This window comes from Stegodyphus dumicola, chromosome 1 (genome assembly GCF_044657685.1).
Source record: "Stegodyphus dumicola isolate Sdum_Otavi_A_Nest chromosome 1, ASM4465768v1".
Classification (NCBI taxonomy): Eukaryota; Metazoa; Arthropoda; class Arachnida; order Araneae; family Eresidae; genus Stegodyphus; species Stegodyphus dumicola.
Window position 1 is genome coordinate 295,907,230 of NC_140768.1, and position 19,087 is coordinate 295,926,316.

Consider the following 19,087-nt stretch of genomic DNA (forward strand, 5'->3'; position numbering starts at 1 on the left):
ATATATTATACTCGGCCATCCCACTGATCTTGACGTCATCGGCCAATCAGCGGCAACCATGTTAGCTTACCGCCGAAGGACCTCCAATCAAAATTTGCATGTTTAAAACTAAAGCCAACAAACGGCCCTCTTTTCCCCATGCAAAGACAAAAACAAAACTTTCACAGAAGTTCATAGTTCAATTCTATTATACGAAAACACTTATTGTCTTTAAACACTGAAAACATCTAAACAAAACTTTCTTAAATTAACAGCAGTCGTTGCTTTTGTAAATAAGTCGGCAGTATTTAATTTACTGGTGATAAATTCAAGGTAAAACACTTCATCATTTACTAGTCTTCTAATAAAGTGATATTTTACGTCTATGTGCTTGGTTCGGCGATTTTCTATTGGCGATCTAGAAAAATCAATGGCAGACTTGTTATCACAAAATAGTTTACACTCTCTTAAATTAAACTTTAAAATTTCATCTTGTAAGACATTTTTCGTCCACATTAATCCCTTCGCTGCTTCAGATAAAGCGATATACTCTGCTTCCATAGTTGATAAACTTGCACATTTTTGTCTAACAGTTTTCCAGATTACCGGTACTTCATCTAAATATAATAAAGTTACTGCTGAAATGAATGTTGTGTTACCCAACCCTGTGAGTACCAAAACAATTAGAAGGCAGCTTCATAAACAGGGAATTGCTGGCCATGCTGCAATTGAGAAGCCACTCATCAGTGATGCTAATGCCTGTAACAGGAAAAGGTGGTGTTTAAGTCATAAAGCCTGGACTATAGAGCAGTGGAAGCGAGTAATATGGTCTGACGAGTCTTCTTTCACATTGTTTCCCACTTCTGGCCAAGTTTACGTCTGGAGAACGCCATCTCAAGCCTATAATACAGACTGCTTGTTGCCAAGAGTGAAACATGGCGGGGGTTCTGTTATGGTTTGGGCAGCTATATCGTGGTTCTCTGCTAGTCCCATGATAACTGTGTCAGGGCACATGACTGCCAAGACTTATGTGAACATTTTGGCCGATCAAGTTCATCCCATGGTACAAACTTTGTTCCCCGATGGTGATGGTGTCTTCCAAGACAACAAAGCCCTTGTTCACACAGCTCACATTGTCCAGGACTGGTTTTCTGAGCACGAGGATGAGTTGTCCCATCTCCCCTGGCCACAACAGTCACCAGACCTGAATATAATCGAACCTTTGTGGTCTACACTGGAACGGAAAGTGCGTTCTCATTATCCACCGCCAACATCGTTATCTGAACTTGCCACCGTTTTGCAGGAAGAATGGTATAATATTCCCTTGGCAAACATACAGGAACTGTATTTATCCATTCCGAGAAGACTGCAAGCTGTTTTGGATGCCAACGGGTTTCCTACACCATATTAAGCAAAGAAACATGTTTTTTTAAAGGTGTTTCCATATTTTTGTCCAACCCCTGTATTTTCACTTAAAAAGGCCAAAGGAGCACCCAATTCTACAGTAGAGACAAACAAACAATACATAATCTGAATAAACTACATTTTAAACCAAGCATAAAATAACATAAAAAAGGAAAAACCTGTTATGCATTTAAACACTACACAAAGCATATATCCACTTACCTTATTTAGAAATTTGTTTGTCTTCAGTCTGTGGCACACAAAATTCCGTAAACAGCATCTCAAAACTTCTAAAATTATCTGAACTATAATCCGTATATCGTCGTCAGCATATAAATTCACAAAAATAAGAGTAAAAAATATACTACAGTCAAAAGTCGTTAATCCGGACTCGTCGGGTCTTCGGCGATTCCGGGTTATCGATTTTTCCGGATTATAGATCATCAATTTAAATCTGGTAAGATGGCATGCAGAAATTATAAAATTGAAAATATGAAACCATAATTTATGAAATAAAGAACAATTATGATCTAAAGGGTATCAAAATTTACAAAAAAAAAAAAAAAAAAAAAAAAAAAAAAAAAGCTTAATATTTATTTGTTTACTTTATTAAATATTTCTTTCAATGTAAGTTGTTTAAGTTGCTTTGTTTTTTATGTGATAATACATTCTCTTTAATTCTATAAACAGACATAATTTCTTGTTCAGTTACAAAGTTTCGCTGTTCAAGTCCTATAATTGCTGTGTCGAGAATACCGACTAATTTGTCAATCGAAATGTTTTCGTTTTCAATAACCTCTGTTACTTTCTTCGCTATCGGAAGAGAATTATAATGATGAGGAATTTCATTTAAATCATATCAAAGACAGAGTACATCAAGATGAAATAATACATTTAGTAAGGAATTATAAGCCAAATAAAATAAAAACATCTGCTCTGAAGATAAGGATAGTGCTGACAGATCAACTTCCAATTCATTGCGCGCCTGGGCGTTAAAGATAAACAAAGTTTAGATAAACAAACGTTAAAGTTTAGATAAACAAAGGATATGCCTTTATCCATTTTTTGGAGCAATTCCACTTTTTGTTTAATGGATTTCGAAACATACTTTCGCTTTGTAGATCCTTTACATATTAGTAAATATATATCAGCAATTCTATTTGACATAATCGAAAGTTCAAGCTTACTTTTATAAAATTGCTCTAACAGTCTGCAAAAAATAATAAGCCGGATCCAATTCGAAGATTAAGGAACAACGCAATCTGCAACATTCAGTGAATTAGATAATTTTAGCTTAGCTTATACTGTCCGTTATACATTAAACGCGCATTTGTAAACGTATTTTGCGCACGCGCACACTCATATTCGCAGCCATAAAAGTCTTACGTGCATGCGTCAATGGGCCGCATGCGTAGAAAGTTTGTAGCTTTGAGGTCCGGATTATAGATCATTCCGGATTATGGGTGTCCGAATTAACGACTTTTGACTGTACGTAGTTTTGGACTGTCCGGAAAATGGCTACTAAGTAAACCTTCATTTACACACCAGTCAATTAATGCACTCTTCCTCTTTCGTTCCAAATCGTAAAGAAACTTCGAATTAATCTTAGTACATTCAGCCGTTGTACCGTCTAAACAGTGAAACTAGCAATGTACTCCCTAAGCAACACACACCACAAAAGCCCTTGCAAAACATCCCGTTATTCAAAATTTCTGGAATAATGCAAACAGATTATGTCATAATAGGGTTTCTATAACATTCAACTACTCAGGTTACCATAAATGATACAACAACTTGGCGATAAATGAAACAACAAATTAGTGATAATACAAGGGGTGTCCTAACCAAAGTGTCAACTCTAACCAAAGTGTTTTCTATAATAATGCTTTTGTCCTTTTTTTTTTTTTTTTTTGTGTGTGTGTGCATCTTTGTTTTTGCTAGAGGAATTCACCAGCAAATTAGATGAATGCTTAGTTAGAAACAGGAATTAATTATAACATGCTAAAATAATAATCATGAATTAGAGAAGCTGCATACCAAGATAAAATTTGAATAGAGGAAAAATTTCAACCTAGGATTGATATTCGATTAACAACAACAAACAAAACAAAATAAAAAGTGAAAAAGACCTCTTTATTTATGTTTTGAAAGTGACAGTTCTGGTATTGCTTTTCTTCAAGAACCAAAATCATTTTGCATGACCAGCGTTCAACTTGAGATTTATACTGGCTTATTAGGCTGAATTCTAGGCTGAATTTTGCCTAATTTAAATCATGCTAATTTTTTTAATAAGTGATGTTTAACTGTTTATTTATTTATATTTTTTTAACTTTTGCTAATTATACTTTATTCTTTAGTATTCAAATGATGCGGAATTGTGTGCTCAGATGCTGAGTGTGCAAAGCTCCAAATACACAGCGACTGGAAATGTAGATCTTCATACAGCTCTCATTTCACAACAGCTGACTGACTTGAAGCTTGATTCATATGTTGTTGTGCCAAAACAAGTTGAAAATAACAACGGTATCATGAACTGCAGCTCTAGCTTACCAAATATGCATTTTCCATCCATTTCTGACAACAGTAATGCAAATAATGAAATTTCTTTGGACCTTTCATCTTTACAGCTACCTAATGTTAAATATGATAATCATTGTACTAGAAATTTTAACAGCGAAAGCTTTGCTTCAGATGAGAAATCTAATGTTATGTGTGAGGCTGGGGTAGAGGGCTTTAAAGATAATTCAAATGGCAAGCAAAATGGTGAAGATTACAGGAAGTTTCCTTCTTCATTTAAAGAACATTTTCCTAATGAATTGTATATAAACGTTGAAGCTGATGATGAAAATCTTCATAGTTGGAGGCCAAATATGACATTAAATTCCTTAAGTTCAGATTTTTTCTTAACACAACCTACTTTCAGCAATTATTCTGATCTAAATTTATATCCCTTTGCTAACAGCAGTATTAACAGAGGTGAATGTAATTTGCCAAATAATAAAATGTTGCACATGGAAGCTTCAAAAGGTAGCAAGCCGTCATATGTGGAAAATTGTTCCTCCGTTTGTGATGTATACAGAAATGTGGATTTGGAAGAGGAAAATAGGACTAAAAATATTCAAAGTAAGTATATTTTTATTTCAATTTTCTTTCTCAGGAATATGTGAATTAAATTGTAATAAGGTAAAGAGTATCAACTTTTTAAAATTGGGTTATACTATGCAAAAGTAAAATTTTGGTAAAAATATATGTGTGGCCCCTTGGCAAAAATTGGCCATTTTTGACGGTACACGGACACAGAGTTTGTGCAATTCTTTGACTTGTTGTTTTGGTGATTTTTATTGCCGCTACCAAAGCCAAAATAACAAGTGAAAGAATTTCACAAACTCCGTATCCAGATGCACATCGACCTATTTTCACTTGAAAAAAGTCAGAGAATTGCACAAACTTGGCATTGTGCACTGCTTTTGTCCATGTACTTTGTCGATCTACTTTCACTTAAAACATCAAAGGAGCAGCCAATTCTACACTAGAGCCAAACAAAAAATATGTAATCTGAATAAACAATCTAACAATGAAACAACATAAAATGGAAATTCCTTATAGCATCTAAGCGCTAGCCAAAGTCAATATCCAGTAATTTATTTAGAAATTTCTCTGTTTTCATCCAAACATAATTCCTTCATAGCATCCAAAAACTTTCCAAAATCATCTTAACTGGAATCTGTATACTGGTGTTGCCAAATAAATTCACAAAAATAAGAGTAAAAAATATCCTTCTTAGTGTGCTGGTATCCTACAACGTTCGACCATACACATTTCCTTCATACAAACAGGGCACTTATAGCTACTAAGTAACTCATTTACACACCAATCAATTAATGCTTTTTTCCCCGTTTCATTCTAAATTGTACAGAAACTTTAAATTAATCTTACCACATTCAGCCATTTTACCACGTAAACCACAAAATAAGCATCGTACTTCCTAACCAACATCCAACACACAAACAAGCCCTTACAAACTTTTTTCCATCAGTCAAATTCACCACATTAAAGCAACCAATTACATCATAATAGGGTTTCCATAACATTCAACTACTCGGGATACCATAAACGAAACAACAACTTTGCGATAAATGAAACAACAGCTTAGCAATAATCCAAGGGGGCACCCTTAAATATACTAGTTTCTTTATTAAAGTTCTTTTATCTTCTGCCCCTTTTTTCAAAAGTAATGATTAAATATTTTTTTTTTTAATATTCTAATATAAAGTCTTCATTCATGTGTAGAGATAATTTATTACAGTATTTTTCCATTTTGCCGCCGCAAATCTCGCCAAGCAGACTTTATTGGCGACAACATACAGTATACACATAAGAAATGTTAACAAATGTTAGTTCTAAGAATTTTTTATTTTGAAGGCATAAACATTTTAATATCTTTTAAAATTTTGTAAAAAGCTAATAAATGAAGACAAAAAGACATTAATTTAAGAATTTACTATTCTTTCACGGTTCAACATCCTGATTCGCCGATTCATATCATGTGATCCCAAGTGATCTCATCTCACGTAAACTACGCTACAAAAATCTAATTTTCTCAGTAATTATATACATTAATTTTAAGTTAAATCTTAATTCTAAATACAAGTTTAAAGGCAAGAATTATTTCAGTTAGTACCAATAGCTTACTCAGAAATTATGTAAAACCGCAGTGCTTTACTTCGTTATTGCCTTCTCATTAGAATTGATGACCCTTGACTTTGCCTTTTATTTGTGCCTTCGGGTGAGCGGTGTGATTGCATCCTAATTGATTTAATTACCGCAAAATGGGCCTTAGGGCATAAAATTGAACTATCTGGTAAAAATTCAATGTAATTCTATGTAATAAAAATTATATGTATTCTATGCCAGTATTGAAAGAAACAATCAGTCTGATAAGAAATGGCTGCTATTTTGTTTTGAAAATAAGGCCTAAAAGGTTACCAGCAAGGATATTCCGTTTGACATCAGTTGTACCATTATTGGTGACTTTATCGCCTGCGCCAGCAAAACATAAAAATGCCTTTATTACTACTAAATAATGAGTTTTATTGCATGAATGTATTCTAACATTACTTGTTTTAGTGATGGAGAAATTAATTTTCAAAATAAAGTTTTCTGTTATGTTACTCCTTAATCCATCTTTTATCAAAAAATTCTTCCCAACAAGTCTGAGTCTCGAAACTTTGTACTGTATTTGAAGCCTTATATATTGTTACGAATTTGGTATTTAAAAAGCTAATGTTAGTTCAATTAGAAATTAAATGGTTTTATTTCTCGTGCAGTGCAGCGCGTGACGAATATTAAAAGAAAGCTAAGCCGGAAAATTGAAAATACAAGAGCGCGTGCATTAAATAAATAAATATCTCTTTTTATTTCGAGAAAGTACTGGAAAATTCTAGCGCATGATTTTAAAATCTTAGAAAAGGAGGAAAACATCTCAGTTTGTAGTAGTTGCTTAGTTTGTTGTTGTTTAGAAAACTACTGTTGTTGATTGTAGCGAATTCGCGGATTAGCGTTCTTTAGCTGTTTTGAATTACGTTCTATTGGACATTTGAGTAGTTAAAAGAAAACTACTGTGAGATATTGTAATACTGCATGATAATTTGAGAAAATTTAAGCATTTTTGTTGTGATAATAATAAATTTTTGTTCATTTTTCATCGGACTTGTGCATTCATTTCATAACGAACCCGTACGCACGCAACAAATTTTTGGTGTCAGAAGTGGGATTTGAATGCCAATAACAAGAGCGATGGAAGAACAATTGAGACAGCTCATTAGTGCTTTTGCTGCATTCCAAGAAAAGATGGAAGCTGGCCAAGCATCATTTAAGGAAGAAATGAAATTGGGCCAGGAATCCGTTAAGGAAGAAATGAAATTGGGCCAGGAATCCGTTAAGGACGAAATGAAAGCCGTTCAAGCTGGTCAAGAAGAAATGAAAAGAGAAATTACTTGCATAATAGAAAATAAATTTGAAGCTATGGAAGGCAGAATTGACGCAGTTGAAAATAAAGTTGGACATATTGAAGAAAGAGTTTCTTCGGTGAAAGAAGAAATAGAAGAAAGAGTTTCTTCTTTAAAAGAACAAATTGATGAGAGAGTTTCTGCAGTTGCCAAAGAAATAGATACTTTAAAGAAATTCGTAGCGTCGGGAGGGAGCAGGAGTGATGATTTTAAATTCTTACCAATGCCTGCTCGTCCACCTCTGAAGCTATCCACATATGATGGGAAGACCTCCTGGCAGGTGTATAAGACACAATTTTCTATCGTGGCGGATGCGAATGGATGGGATTCCCAAGCTAAGGCCTGTCATCTCGCCGCTTCTCTAAGAGCCGACGCAGCGGATATCCTTCAGACTCTTCCCGAAAACAAAAGGTTAGATTTCGAAGCTCTGTCCGGCGCCTTGGAGTTGCGCTTTGGGGAGAAGTGTTTAAAAGACTACAGCAGGCTCCAATTAAAATCTCGTCAACAGAAGCCTACCGAAACACTTCAGGAGCTCGCCGCGGATGTTGAAAGGCTGTCCCATCTCGCCTTTTCGGAATGCCCGACAGAAACAAGGGAAATCCTGTCCTTGCAATACTTTATCGATGGCATCCGAGATACTGAAATACAGAAAGCTCTACGAATGGCGGACGTAAAAGATTTAAAAAGTGCTCTAGTGTACGCCATGAAATTTGAGGCAGCCCAGCAAGCCACTCGTCGAGACCGCCACCCAGTCAGAGCTGCTCAAGTCCAGGAGCCAGGGGATCAAGTCACCGCTCGACTTGACGATTTAACTAGACAACTGAACGCCTTGAGACGGAATATTGGTGAGAAGAAACCGACCGTTAAGTGTTGGAACTGCGGTGCTGAAGGACACATACGACGAAACTGCAAAACACCCCAGGGTACTGATGTTAAGACCGCTTCTAACAAGCAGCAGGGAAACTAATTAGTGGCCATCTCGCGGGGCGGAGGTTGCCAGATAATGAAAAGCCCCCGTTTAAAGCGCTTCAGATTTCTGCAGTGAGAGGCGGCAGTAATGGACTTTTCATAATAGGACATATTAATGGAGTTCCGTGCAATATGACTATAGATACAGGAGCCAACGTCACCATCATCCGAAAAGATTTGGCTCAACAACTAGGAAACAAACTTATCTGGACGCCGCCCTGCGTTACCCTCCAGACTGTGTCCGGTGAGAAGATCGACATCGACGGAAAAGTAAATGTTAACATCACGTTTGGAAGTGCCGCTTACCATCACACGGCATATGTAGCAGAGATCACTGATTCTTGCATACTCGGATTGGACTTTCTAAGGAAATACAATTTTTCCTTGGATTTTAAAAATAACGAATTGCATTCTACATCTGAGGACATAGCGTTATTTCTCGTTAATGATGAAGAAGTTAAATCTGTCCATAAAATCATAGCACAAGACTATATTACAATACCGGCAAGAACAGAAATTTTACTTCCTGGATCCATAGCCGAAAATAGAAATTTCCGCTACGGCATCATAGAATATCCCAATAACTGTAATATCCCAAAAGGAGTATTAGTAGCCTCAACACTCGTCGACCTATCCAGAACGGTTATCCCGGTGAGAGTCGCCAATGTAACTGAAAAGTTGAGAGTTATTAAGAAAGGTGAAGTGGTTGCAACATGTACTCCAGTAACCAGCGTTGAAAAAAAGAGTAACATCCCAGAATCCGTGTCCTCAGAGAGCATTACATCGGAGTTATTGCAGAATGCACAATTAAACGATAAAGAGAAAAATGCTGCCGATCGCGTCATTAAAGATCTTCAAGTTGTTTTCTCCCGCTCGTCTTCTGACGTGGGTCGAACTAGTTTGACAGAACATAGAATAGATACTGGCGATCATCCCCCGATCAAGCAACATCCAAGACGTCTACCGTTTGCTAAACAGGAAGAGGTGCGAACACTGTTAAAAGATATGGAAGAAGGCGATGTCATCGAGCCTTCAGCGAGTCCATGGGCATCTCCCATCGTTCTCGTCAGAAAGAAAGACGGCTCAACAAGATTTTGCGTTGACTATCGCCGGTTGAATGAGGTTACGAAGAAAGACAGTTACCCTCTTCCTAGAATTGATGACATTCTAGACACTCTTTCTGGAAGCAAGTGGTTCTCAACACTTGATTTAAAGAGTGGGTATTGGCAGGTAGAAATCCATCCTGATGACCGAGAAAAGATGGCATTTACTATGGGACAAGGACTTTGGCAGTTCAAAGTGATGCCGTTTGGACTGTGTAATGCGCCGGCAACATTCGAACGTCTTATGGAGACTGTTTTGAAAGGCCTTTCTTACGAAGCCTGTCTGATATACCTGGACGATATCATCATCGTCGGAAAGAGTTTTGAAGAGCATCTAGAAAATCTTAGAAAGGTGCTTCAGAAACTGAAAGAGGCCAATCTGAAGCTGACTCCCGCTAAATGCAAATTGTTTCGAAAGGAAGTGACTTACGTGGGACATGTCATCTCTGCAGAAGGTGTGCGCACGGATCCTGAAAAGGTATCAGCGGTTAAATCCTGGACGCGTCCCGAAAATGTCCATCAGCTGAGAAGCTTCCTAGGGCTTTGCACCTACTATAGGAGATTCGTGAAGAACTTTTCTTCCATCGCAAGACCACTTCACAAGCTGACAGAGAGCAAGCAAAGATTCTTGTGGACAAAGGAATGCGAGGATGCATTTAACAACTTAAAGGAAGCTTTAACATCTGCTCCAATCCTGACGTATCCTCAGCTCGACAGACCATTTATTCTCGACACCGACGCGAGCAATGAAAGTGTCGGTGCTGTTTTGTCCCAAGAAATAGACGGCCAAGAACGTGTAGTAGCTTACTGGAGCAAGTGCCTGTCTAAACCGGAGAGGAATTACTGTGTCACAAGGAAAGAGTTGCTCACCATAATCAAAGCTGTAGAACATTTCCATCATTATCTATACGGGAGAAAATTCCTCCTCCGCACGGACCATGCCTCATTGGCGTGGCTTTTAAATTTCAAAAATCCTGAGGGTCAAATAGCCAGGTGGATACAGAGACTCCAAGAATATGACATCACTATCCGTCATCGTAAGGGATCATCACACGGAAATGCCGACGCCCTGTCTAGAAGACCTTGCCAAGAAAACTGCCGATATTGTTCCAGGGTGGAAGCGAAATACGAGCTGCTGACTCCGGTCGCAAGACAAATTACAACATCAACATCGGCTGCTCGAGACCCGTGGAGTGATGATGAAGTCAGGAAAGACCAGCTGGAAGACCGCGACATTAAACCCATACTTGATTTAATAGAGTCATCAAACAGAAAACCTACATGGCAGGACATTTCTATCTGTAGTCCTACAACAAAACAATACTGGGCACTCTGGGATTCACTTCACATTCGAAACGGCGTCTTATACCGGAAATTCGAGTCGGATGATGGGAAGACGTTCCGATGGCAACTGATACTTCCAAGATCCCGGATTCCTGATGTCCTCAAAGAAGTACATAACAGCCCTACAGGAGGTCACTTTGGAATTATGAAGACCTTACAGAGAGTTCGTGAGCGCTTTTACTGGAATAATGCAAAGAATGACGTGCAAAAGTGGTGCCGATCTTGCGATGCCTGTGCAGGTCGGAAAGGACCGAGGAAACGCAGCCGAGGCAGACTACAACGTTACAACGTAGGTGCGCCTTTTGAACGTATCGCCTTTGACATCCTGGGGCCTCTGCCACGAACTGCTGATGGCAACAAATACATACTCGTTGTCATTGATTACTTCACCAAGTGGCCTGAAGCTTATCCTATTCCTGATCAAGAGGCAGTCACAGTAGCTGAGGTAATGATACAGCACTGGATTTCCAGGTTCGGAGTGCCTCTTCAGTTACATTCCGATCAGGGAAGGAATTTTGCCTCGGCAGTAATCAAAGAACTATGCAAACTACTTGGCATTGACAAAACTCAAACGACGCCATTGCATCCCCAGTCGGACGGCATGGTAGAGAGGTTCAATCGAACCATCCTTAATAACCTCTCATTAGTGGTTTCCAGAAACCAACAGGACTGGGACAAGAAATTACCACTCTTTTTACTGGCCGGCTATTCTCCATCACAGATGCTCTTCGATCTTGACCTTCGTCTGCCTTGTGATCTATTGTTTGGCCGCCCTCCGGATGCTCCTTCATCGTCTGAGGAATATATTCAAGATCTCCAGGCCCGGTTTGAAGTGATGCACAATTTTGCACGAGAGCGAGTCAACTTGGCGACGGAGAAGATGAAGACCCGATACGACACAAGAGCTACTGAACATCAATTCCACGAAGGAGACAAGGTGTGGTTGTGGAATCCGACTCGACGGAAAGGACTTTGTCCGAAATTACAGTCACCTTGGGATGGGCCGTACACAGTCCTAAACAGGCTGAATGACGTCGTGGTTCAGATTCGTAAGTCTTCGAACTCTAAACCTAAAGTCGTTCATTACGACAGGTTAGCTCATTACTATGGCCATAGTACATAATGTAAATAATTGTAAATAGTATAAGACCATGGTCCATTTTGTTTTTAAATGTGTATTTGATTTGTATTTGATAGCATTTGATTTGTTTTATGTATTGCATTTATTGTTCATGTTGTTTATTATTGTAATGTAATGCTTATTAATGCATTTATGCCACAGTTGTAAGTTTTGCTTCCTGTCCAGGGATTGTACTGCCCGGGACGTGCAGTCCTTGGGAAGGGGGCAGTGTTACGAATTTGGTATTTAAAAAGCTAATGTTAGTTCAATTAGAAATTAAATGGTTTTATTTCTCGCGCAGTGCAGCGCGTGACGAATATTAAAAGAAAGCTAAGCCGGAAAATTGAAAATACAAGAGCGCTTGCATTAAATAAATAAATATCTCTTTTTATTTCGAGAAAGTACTGGAAAATTCTAGCGCGTGATTTTAAAATCTTATAAAAGGAGGAAAACATCTCAGTTTGTAGTAGTTGCTTAGTTTGTTGTTGTTTAGAAAACTACTGTTGTTGATTGTAGCGAATTCGCGGATTAGCGTTCTTTAGCTGTTTTGAATTACGTTCTATTGGACATTTGAGTAGTTAAAAGAAAACTACTGTGAGATATTGTAATACTGCATGATAATTTGAGAAAATTTAAGCATTTTTGTTGTGATAATAATAAATTTTTGTTCATTTTTCATCGGACTTGTGCATTCATTTCATAACGAACCCGTACGCACGCAACAATATTATTTACATTAAAATGATATTAGGATACCAAATGTGATGTAATTATAAAGTAAGGAATGCTACATATTAGTACACCATTAGTCATTGAATGACTTTAATTGAAAATAAACAACTATGGTTTATCCTAATTTAATTTTTAACTGATCTCTCAAGGAAGGCAACAAATTCTATTTTCTGATCCTGTAAAATCCATAAAAATTTAAAACTTTAAAATTGAATATCTCAGTCATCTTGCACTTGCATCGCAATAATGAAAATTGAAGTTTTGAATGAACGAAAAAAAAAATGAAAGTTGAAAACTGCATGTTTTTTGTAGTTCTCCTTAATACTGGTATGGTAAATATTGTGTGGTTTTGGAGAAAAGGGGTTATATTTATAGGACTGACACTGTGTAGAATTGACGCTGTGTAGAATTGACGCTGCAAAGGATTTACATTGTGTAGGACTGACATGGCAGAACCATCTGCACAGAATCGACACAGGCATACAACCGGCACTAGTTATCATAATAGTTATAATTTACACAGTAAAATAAAAATATTTATAATGAAATAATAAATATAAGGATTTTGGGCACATTTTCCCACCTTCACAGACTTGTCAGAAGCATTGGATTGATACTACATAGGGTTGACTCCAGCATAGCATCAACATGGTGTAGGAAGAAAACATGTATGTAGTGGACAACGTAAACACCACGTAATTAAGAGGGAAAGAAATTGATTAAGTTGTTATTTTTTAGGGTGCCTGCGTAGGATTAGCACTGACATTGGACAGACACTGGCATAAAACTAAAACCGATTATTGAGCTACCTTGTTGATCCTATGGCAGTGCAGAGGCAGTCAATTCTATACATTATTGGTCATTTAATCCATTCCCAAAGAAAGCAGATGGTTCTGTTTCATTATTTTGCAAATCTTAGACCAATTAAGAAAATGAAAAGTGTCGAAATCTAATGCAACAAAACTGAGCATATGATGAGGGCTTAGGCATTGAGGGAAAAGTATTTATTGATAAGTTTTCACTATTCTGTACAGCTGATAAAGGAATGCAAAACGTAGGCAAAAGAGCACCGTAATATTTTGTATGCAGGAATATGGTAAGTTAACCCATTGCCGGTTTTCACTTTGATGGCAAAAACAGACCAATTAAGAAAATGAAAAGTGTCGAAATCTAATGCAACAAGATTGAGCATATGATGAGGGCTTAGGCATTGAGGGAAAAGTATTTATTGATAAGTTTTCACTATTCTGTACAGCTCATAAAGTCTCACAAAAGTTTTCACTTTTCTCCTCAAAACGGGCTTGCCTCCAAGACTCAGGGTGTCTCAAAATGGTTTTGCTTGGAGCATTTCTTCTCCCTATTCGTTTTCCGTCTGTAAAGTATTCAAGAAGAGAGAGTTGTAAAACTGAAGCGTACTCAAAGCTTAGATCCTCCTAATTTTCCCCTCGGGTTATTTGGGGCAGGGATGAACCATAAAGCCTTCAACTTGTGTTCTGTAAAAACGTTAGCCCGTGTCCCTGACTTATTCTGTGACTGAGGTGTTTGTATGAAGCAAAAATTAAGGATTAGAGTTTCTACGACGTTTCAGCAAGATAGCCTTTCCTATTAATCTAGATATTACAATATAAAGCAATAAATGTTTCTATGGAAACCCTACAATAATATTTAATTTTCATTTTATGCTTCTTATAACCACATTTATTAATACAGAAGTCTATTATATGATTATAGTTCCATTAAATATTTGAAATTAAATTCTGTAGAGATTTTTGTGGAAATTAAACTATATATTAAAAAATGTTTCCTGCGAACTGATTGGTTGTGTAAAGTATTATTAAGTTGGGTCAAAAATAAAATAAAGGCGCTTATTTCTGTTACAACTAAAATTATTATACTTATTACTATTGTTCTATTTAATTTATCAAGAAATATAAACATATCCCATTTCTTTCACGATTAGTAATATTGTATCCTCAAAAATGTTATAAGAAGGAAATATTTTTTACCAAGTTGGATGTCCATTATGTCAAATTATGTGCATTTTTGTTTTATTTATTGGTTATTAATAATAAAGCTTCATCTTAAAATTGTTCAGTCTTTGATTCATGCCTAATTGCTTCAAAAGAAATGCACAATATTGTCATTCAGGTTGAATAATTGTTAAAAATTTCACAAATGTCAAATTTATTAATACTACCTTTAAATTTTTAAGTTCTAAATTAGAACTGCGTTTTAACTTTCACAAGGATTGTTGAGGCATTTGTCTATGAAAATTTAGTTTATTATCACAGTTTTAATTCATAAACTTAAAATTTTAACTAAAAATTTAATATTCTATAATATTATAATTATTCAGTTTAAAGCAACCTTTTTTATTACAAAATAAAATGTTATATTATTAACAACTTTTAATAAGCAAGCAATCATAATGCCATCGTTTAAATATTTCAGTGTCAGTTGCCGTATAAATTTGAATGAAATGATAAAAAATTTGAATGAAATGATTTTCGAGTTTCCTTCCCTGCTACTATAAGTTAAAATACAACTTTAATGCACATTATAAACGATATTTCTGTTTGAAAAATTAGTGACAGTAAACTTCTAGAAACTAGAGACTATGTTTTAATGCTACATGCAACATGTTTAATGTTACATGCAGACTTCTTTCCATCACATTCACGAAATATTAAATTTTGAACGTTCCAGAGAAAGTTAATATGAAACATTCTGCGCTTATAATAGAGAGAAGCTTATTGTCCGCGTCAAGTTGCAGCTCACGGATATGAAAACTTTCCAACACATAAATAAATAGTGGGAAAATACGAATTCGCGTAGATTTTATGTAAAGTAACATTGATTGATCGATGTGTATTTTTTGCATTGAAGAGGGGGAGAAAAAAAAAGGAAACTGCAGTTTTGGACACCATTAGGAGTCATACATTAAAAAAAGAGATTCTTCTGTCTAGTAGAAAAGGTTATGCTATTAGAATATGACAGAGTAGATGAGGGCTGTTTGCATAAGATGAGGAATGCTTTCGTGAAGGATTTTTGTAGGAAAACTGACTTGTATTTGCATTCCATAGGTGGAAAACCATGAAAACAAATCATGCGCTCAATATTTTCGCCTGGGATTGAATACTGGTTGAACTACCAGTATTCGGCTGCCACATGTAAGACCTTTAGGCTGCTATCACACGTCAGTTTGTTTCGAAAGGACAACTGTTTGGAACAATTTTTCTGCTTTGTCACAACAGCCAATCACCCCAGCTCGCTTTGGGGTTAACACAGGGGAAACTGGTTCTCCATTACAAACAAGCTAACAGAATTCGGCGCTGATAGCTAATTGGTTGAAAACGAACAACTTGCAACTTTTTTCGAAAGGAAGGAAAAAGTCGCACGTCTTTCTTTCAATAGTAAACCAGGCAGAAAAATTGTCCCAAACAGTTGTTCGTGTGAAACAAACCCCGTGTGATATGGGCCTTACACTTACAAAGAGACTTTCGCTTAAGAACTGTTTATCACCTCTTTCCTTCCTCGATGATAGGTTTTTGTAGTTATTAGGGGACGTTGTTTACTATTGTTTGATTTCAGTGAATAAAGGCAAATCAGACAAAGCCTCTCAACCTGAAAGATAAAATGCCTTCGGGCAGGATTTATAGGAAACTGGTTCGCGTTCGTTTCATGCATCAGAGAATTGCTTGCATCCGAATTTTGTTTACGTTTCTTTCATTTAGCTCAAAACATACAAGAACTCTCTATTTTAAGAAAAGAATGTTTTGGGGGAGTACTTTATAAGGGTAAATTACTTGTATTAATGTCACACATGGAGGGAAAATCACGAAAAGATCCTTACAGTTAGCTCGTTCATCAGTATTCGGAGCCATATTTAACTACTGTGCTTCAATGACCTTAATCACTTGTGTTCTAATGGGCCTCATGAGCACTGCATTTTGTTGATCAGGCTAATTTATGTCAAAATCGCATGAAATTTACCAAAATTTAAAAAACTGCTTTCTGACTAAATATTCCAGTAGTTTTGATTTATCTTAAATTTCGAAATGTGTCAGGTTTCTGGAGTATGTGTACATGTGAGCATATAACATTTAAATTTAGTCATTTGAAACATAAATCAGATAGCATATCTTTTATGTTACATTGAGTAATCTTCAGTGCTATGTAACTAATTCCCTAAATATGAAAGTATGTGAAACTTAAATTAACTATAGCAAATCGTTCCATAGAAATATGCTATGCTTGTATTAGTCTAGAAAGGATCAATTATGCATAAATATTGTATTATGCATGTCAAGTAACAATTTGTCAGCGGTATAGATATCATTAATTTAAAGGAGATAATTACGATATGTGTGGCTTTTGTTTTAGAACAGTTTTGCTCCCGTTACTTTTAAGCTAAACATATCACTTGAAATAAATTTCTTTCTAAATTCATAGGGATATTATTAACAATTCTACTCCATAAATATAAAGTGTATCCTTTATTAAATAAATAATTGAAATGCTTAAATTTGACATTCTAATAAATATTTTATCGTAACTTTCTGAAAAATTGAATTTCTTTTAAAATGTATAAAAATGAATTAAATCCTTAATTTTTTCCAGTCTTATGATAATAAAATTTTAGAATCATCAGTTTGCATATCCATATATATTATAAGAAAGTATCTCATTCTTTTTTGAGGGCTGTTGTGATGTAAATGATAGTAGATCGGACAAGCAGTCGGAAGGTCTGCGGTTCGTATCCGTGAGGGAGCATAGAAAATTTTTCGTATTTTCTCCTCAGAAAAACGGAATGTATGGAAACGTGATAGACGATAATTCGTGAACAGATGAATTAGGCCGACAGAGTCTTGTGCTTCTTGTCTTTCGCCCTATAAGTGGGAAAAAATAAGGAATTATGCCATTCTCCCTATCCTCAATTAGAATTTGAAGACTTTGTTGGTAGAAGAATAATGACAGCCCTGCTAAATTTTCGCATTTCTTGCTTCGAAAAAATCCAAGGTCCGCCTATTATTCCGCCTTTCGCAAATTTTTCAAATTTACTTTTTGTGGTATCACTTTTCCATTACAGTATGTTGATAGGTGAAACAACGCCGTAAAACATTTTTTACATAATTTACATTCAAGTTACTTTGAAACACAATTTTCGGAATTAAACTTCCTACATGCGGGTTCCCTCTTTTTTGATACTTCTAGTAAATTTATATTAAAAGATATTATAATCAATATTTCTTTAGTAAATAAATTATTATTATCTTACTTTGCGCAAGTATTAGAAAAACTTGTTTTGAGCTAAGTGAATTTTGGATCATTCAACATTATACCTTAGAGAGTATATCTTTTCTAGTAGATTTCGTATTGCTTGAATTTTGAGGGAAAAGGAAAGTCCAGATTTCTGCAAATTAAAAAAAAAAAAAAAAAAAAAAAAAAAAATGTACTTTCCTCTCTTTCAGTGCTGTATCTCTTTACTGACGAATTAACAACAATAGATAGGCTGTTTTCTCCCGAAAGTTCAGCCTTTGTGTAAACGATTAGGGGAAACCGGAAAAGAAATAAAATAATTTTTCACTCATGAATCGGCATCTTCAAGAAGCATCGACTCCCAGTGAGTAAAAGCGACCATCTGGGAAGATGTATTTTAGCATAAAATGGTTTGGAAATCCAAATAACATTGATTTAGAGAACTTTTTATGGATGCAATGTATAATTCTTAGATAAAAGTATAAAAGTAAGTAAAAGGGGGCGATGTAGGGTGTTTTTTGCTACTTTTGATTTTTAGAATAGAGCCCCAAACATATTACTGTCGACCCTGTATTTAGATTTGCTAACTTTCTCGATAACCTACCAAGTTCAAATTTTGTACTCGGTAGCACGCGATATCTATCTTCTAAGATAAAAATATTCCACTTCCGGTGAACTTTCTAAGGAAAGCTTACATGCATTTTGGTTTACATATAGAGAAAAATCATGAAAATTCCATGCAGCTGATCTATTCCGTCGCTGAAAATAGAAGCCTACAAAAATTGATAGTGTTGTGTTGCTTCAGCGACTAGATTTCTCACTTTGATGTTGGAATTAGAAATATAATTACAAAGATCTCCTCTAGAGGAGATCATAATTCATTATTTTTTCACACATATAAAATCTGGTTAAATATGTTTCCCCGTTTATAAATTACAGAATTTTTTTTTTTTTCAACAATTCCTGATATTTTAAAGGAAAATTTTCATGTATTTTTTTTCTTGTAGCAGGTTTAAATAATCGTTGATTGAAACCACACTAATTTTAACTAACAATCTGAAAATGACACAAATGACGTGAACTCTTTCATAATTATATTACTCATTAGCATTAAAAAAAACTTAACTTGGGTTGAAGATTACCTCAGAAGATTTTTTTTTTAAAATTTC

General features: G+C 35.8%; 1 protein-coding gene across 2 annotated transcripts in view; it reads left to right on the plus strand.

The window, feature by feature from the left end:
• Positions 1-19,087, plus strand: part of LOC118190459 (uncharacterized) — a 62,396-nt gene that overhangs the window by 8,581 nt on the left and 34,728 nt on the right. For both annotated transcript variants that reach the window (XM_035361176.2, XM_035361170.2), the window contains exon 3: positions 3,741-4,506. In XM_035361176.2, the coding sequence (XP_035217067.2) occupies positions 3,741-4,506 (766 nt within the window). The remainder of the gene's footprint in view (positions 1-3,740; positions 4,507-19,087) is intronic.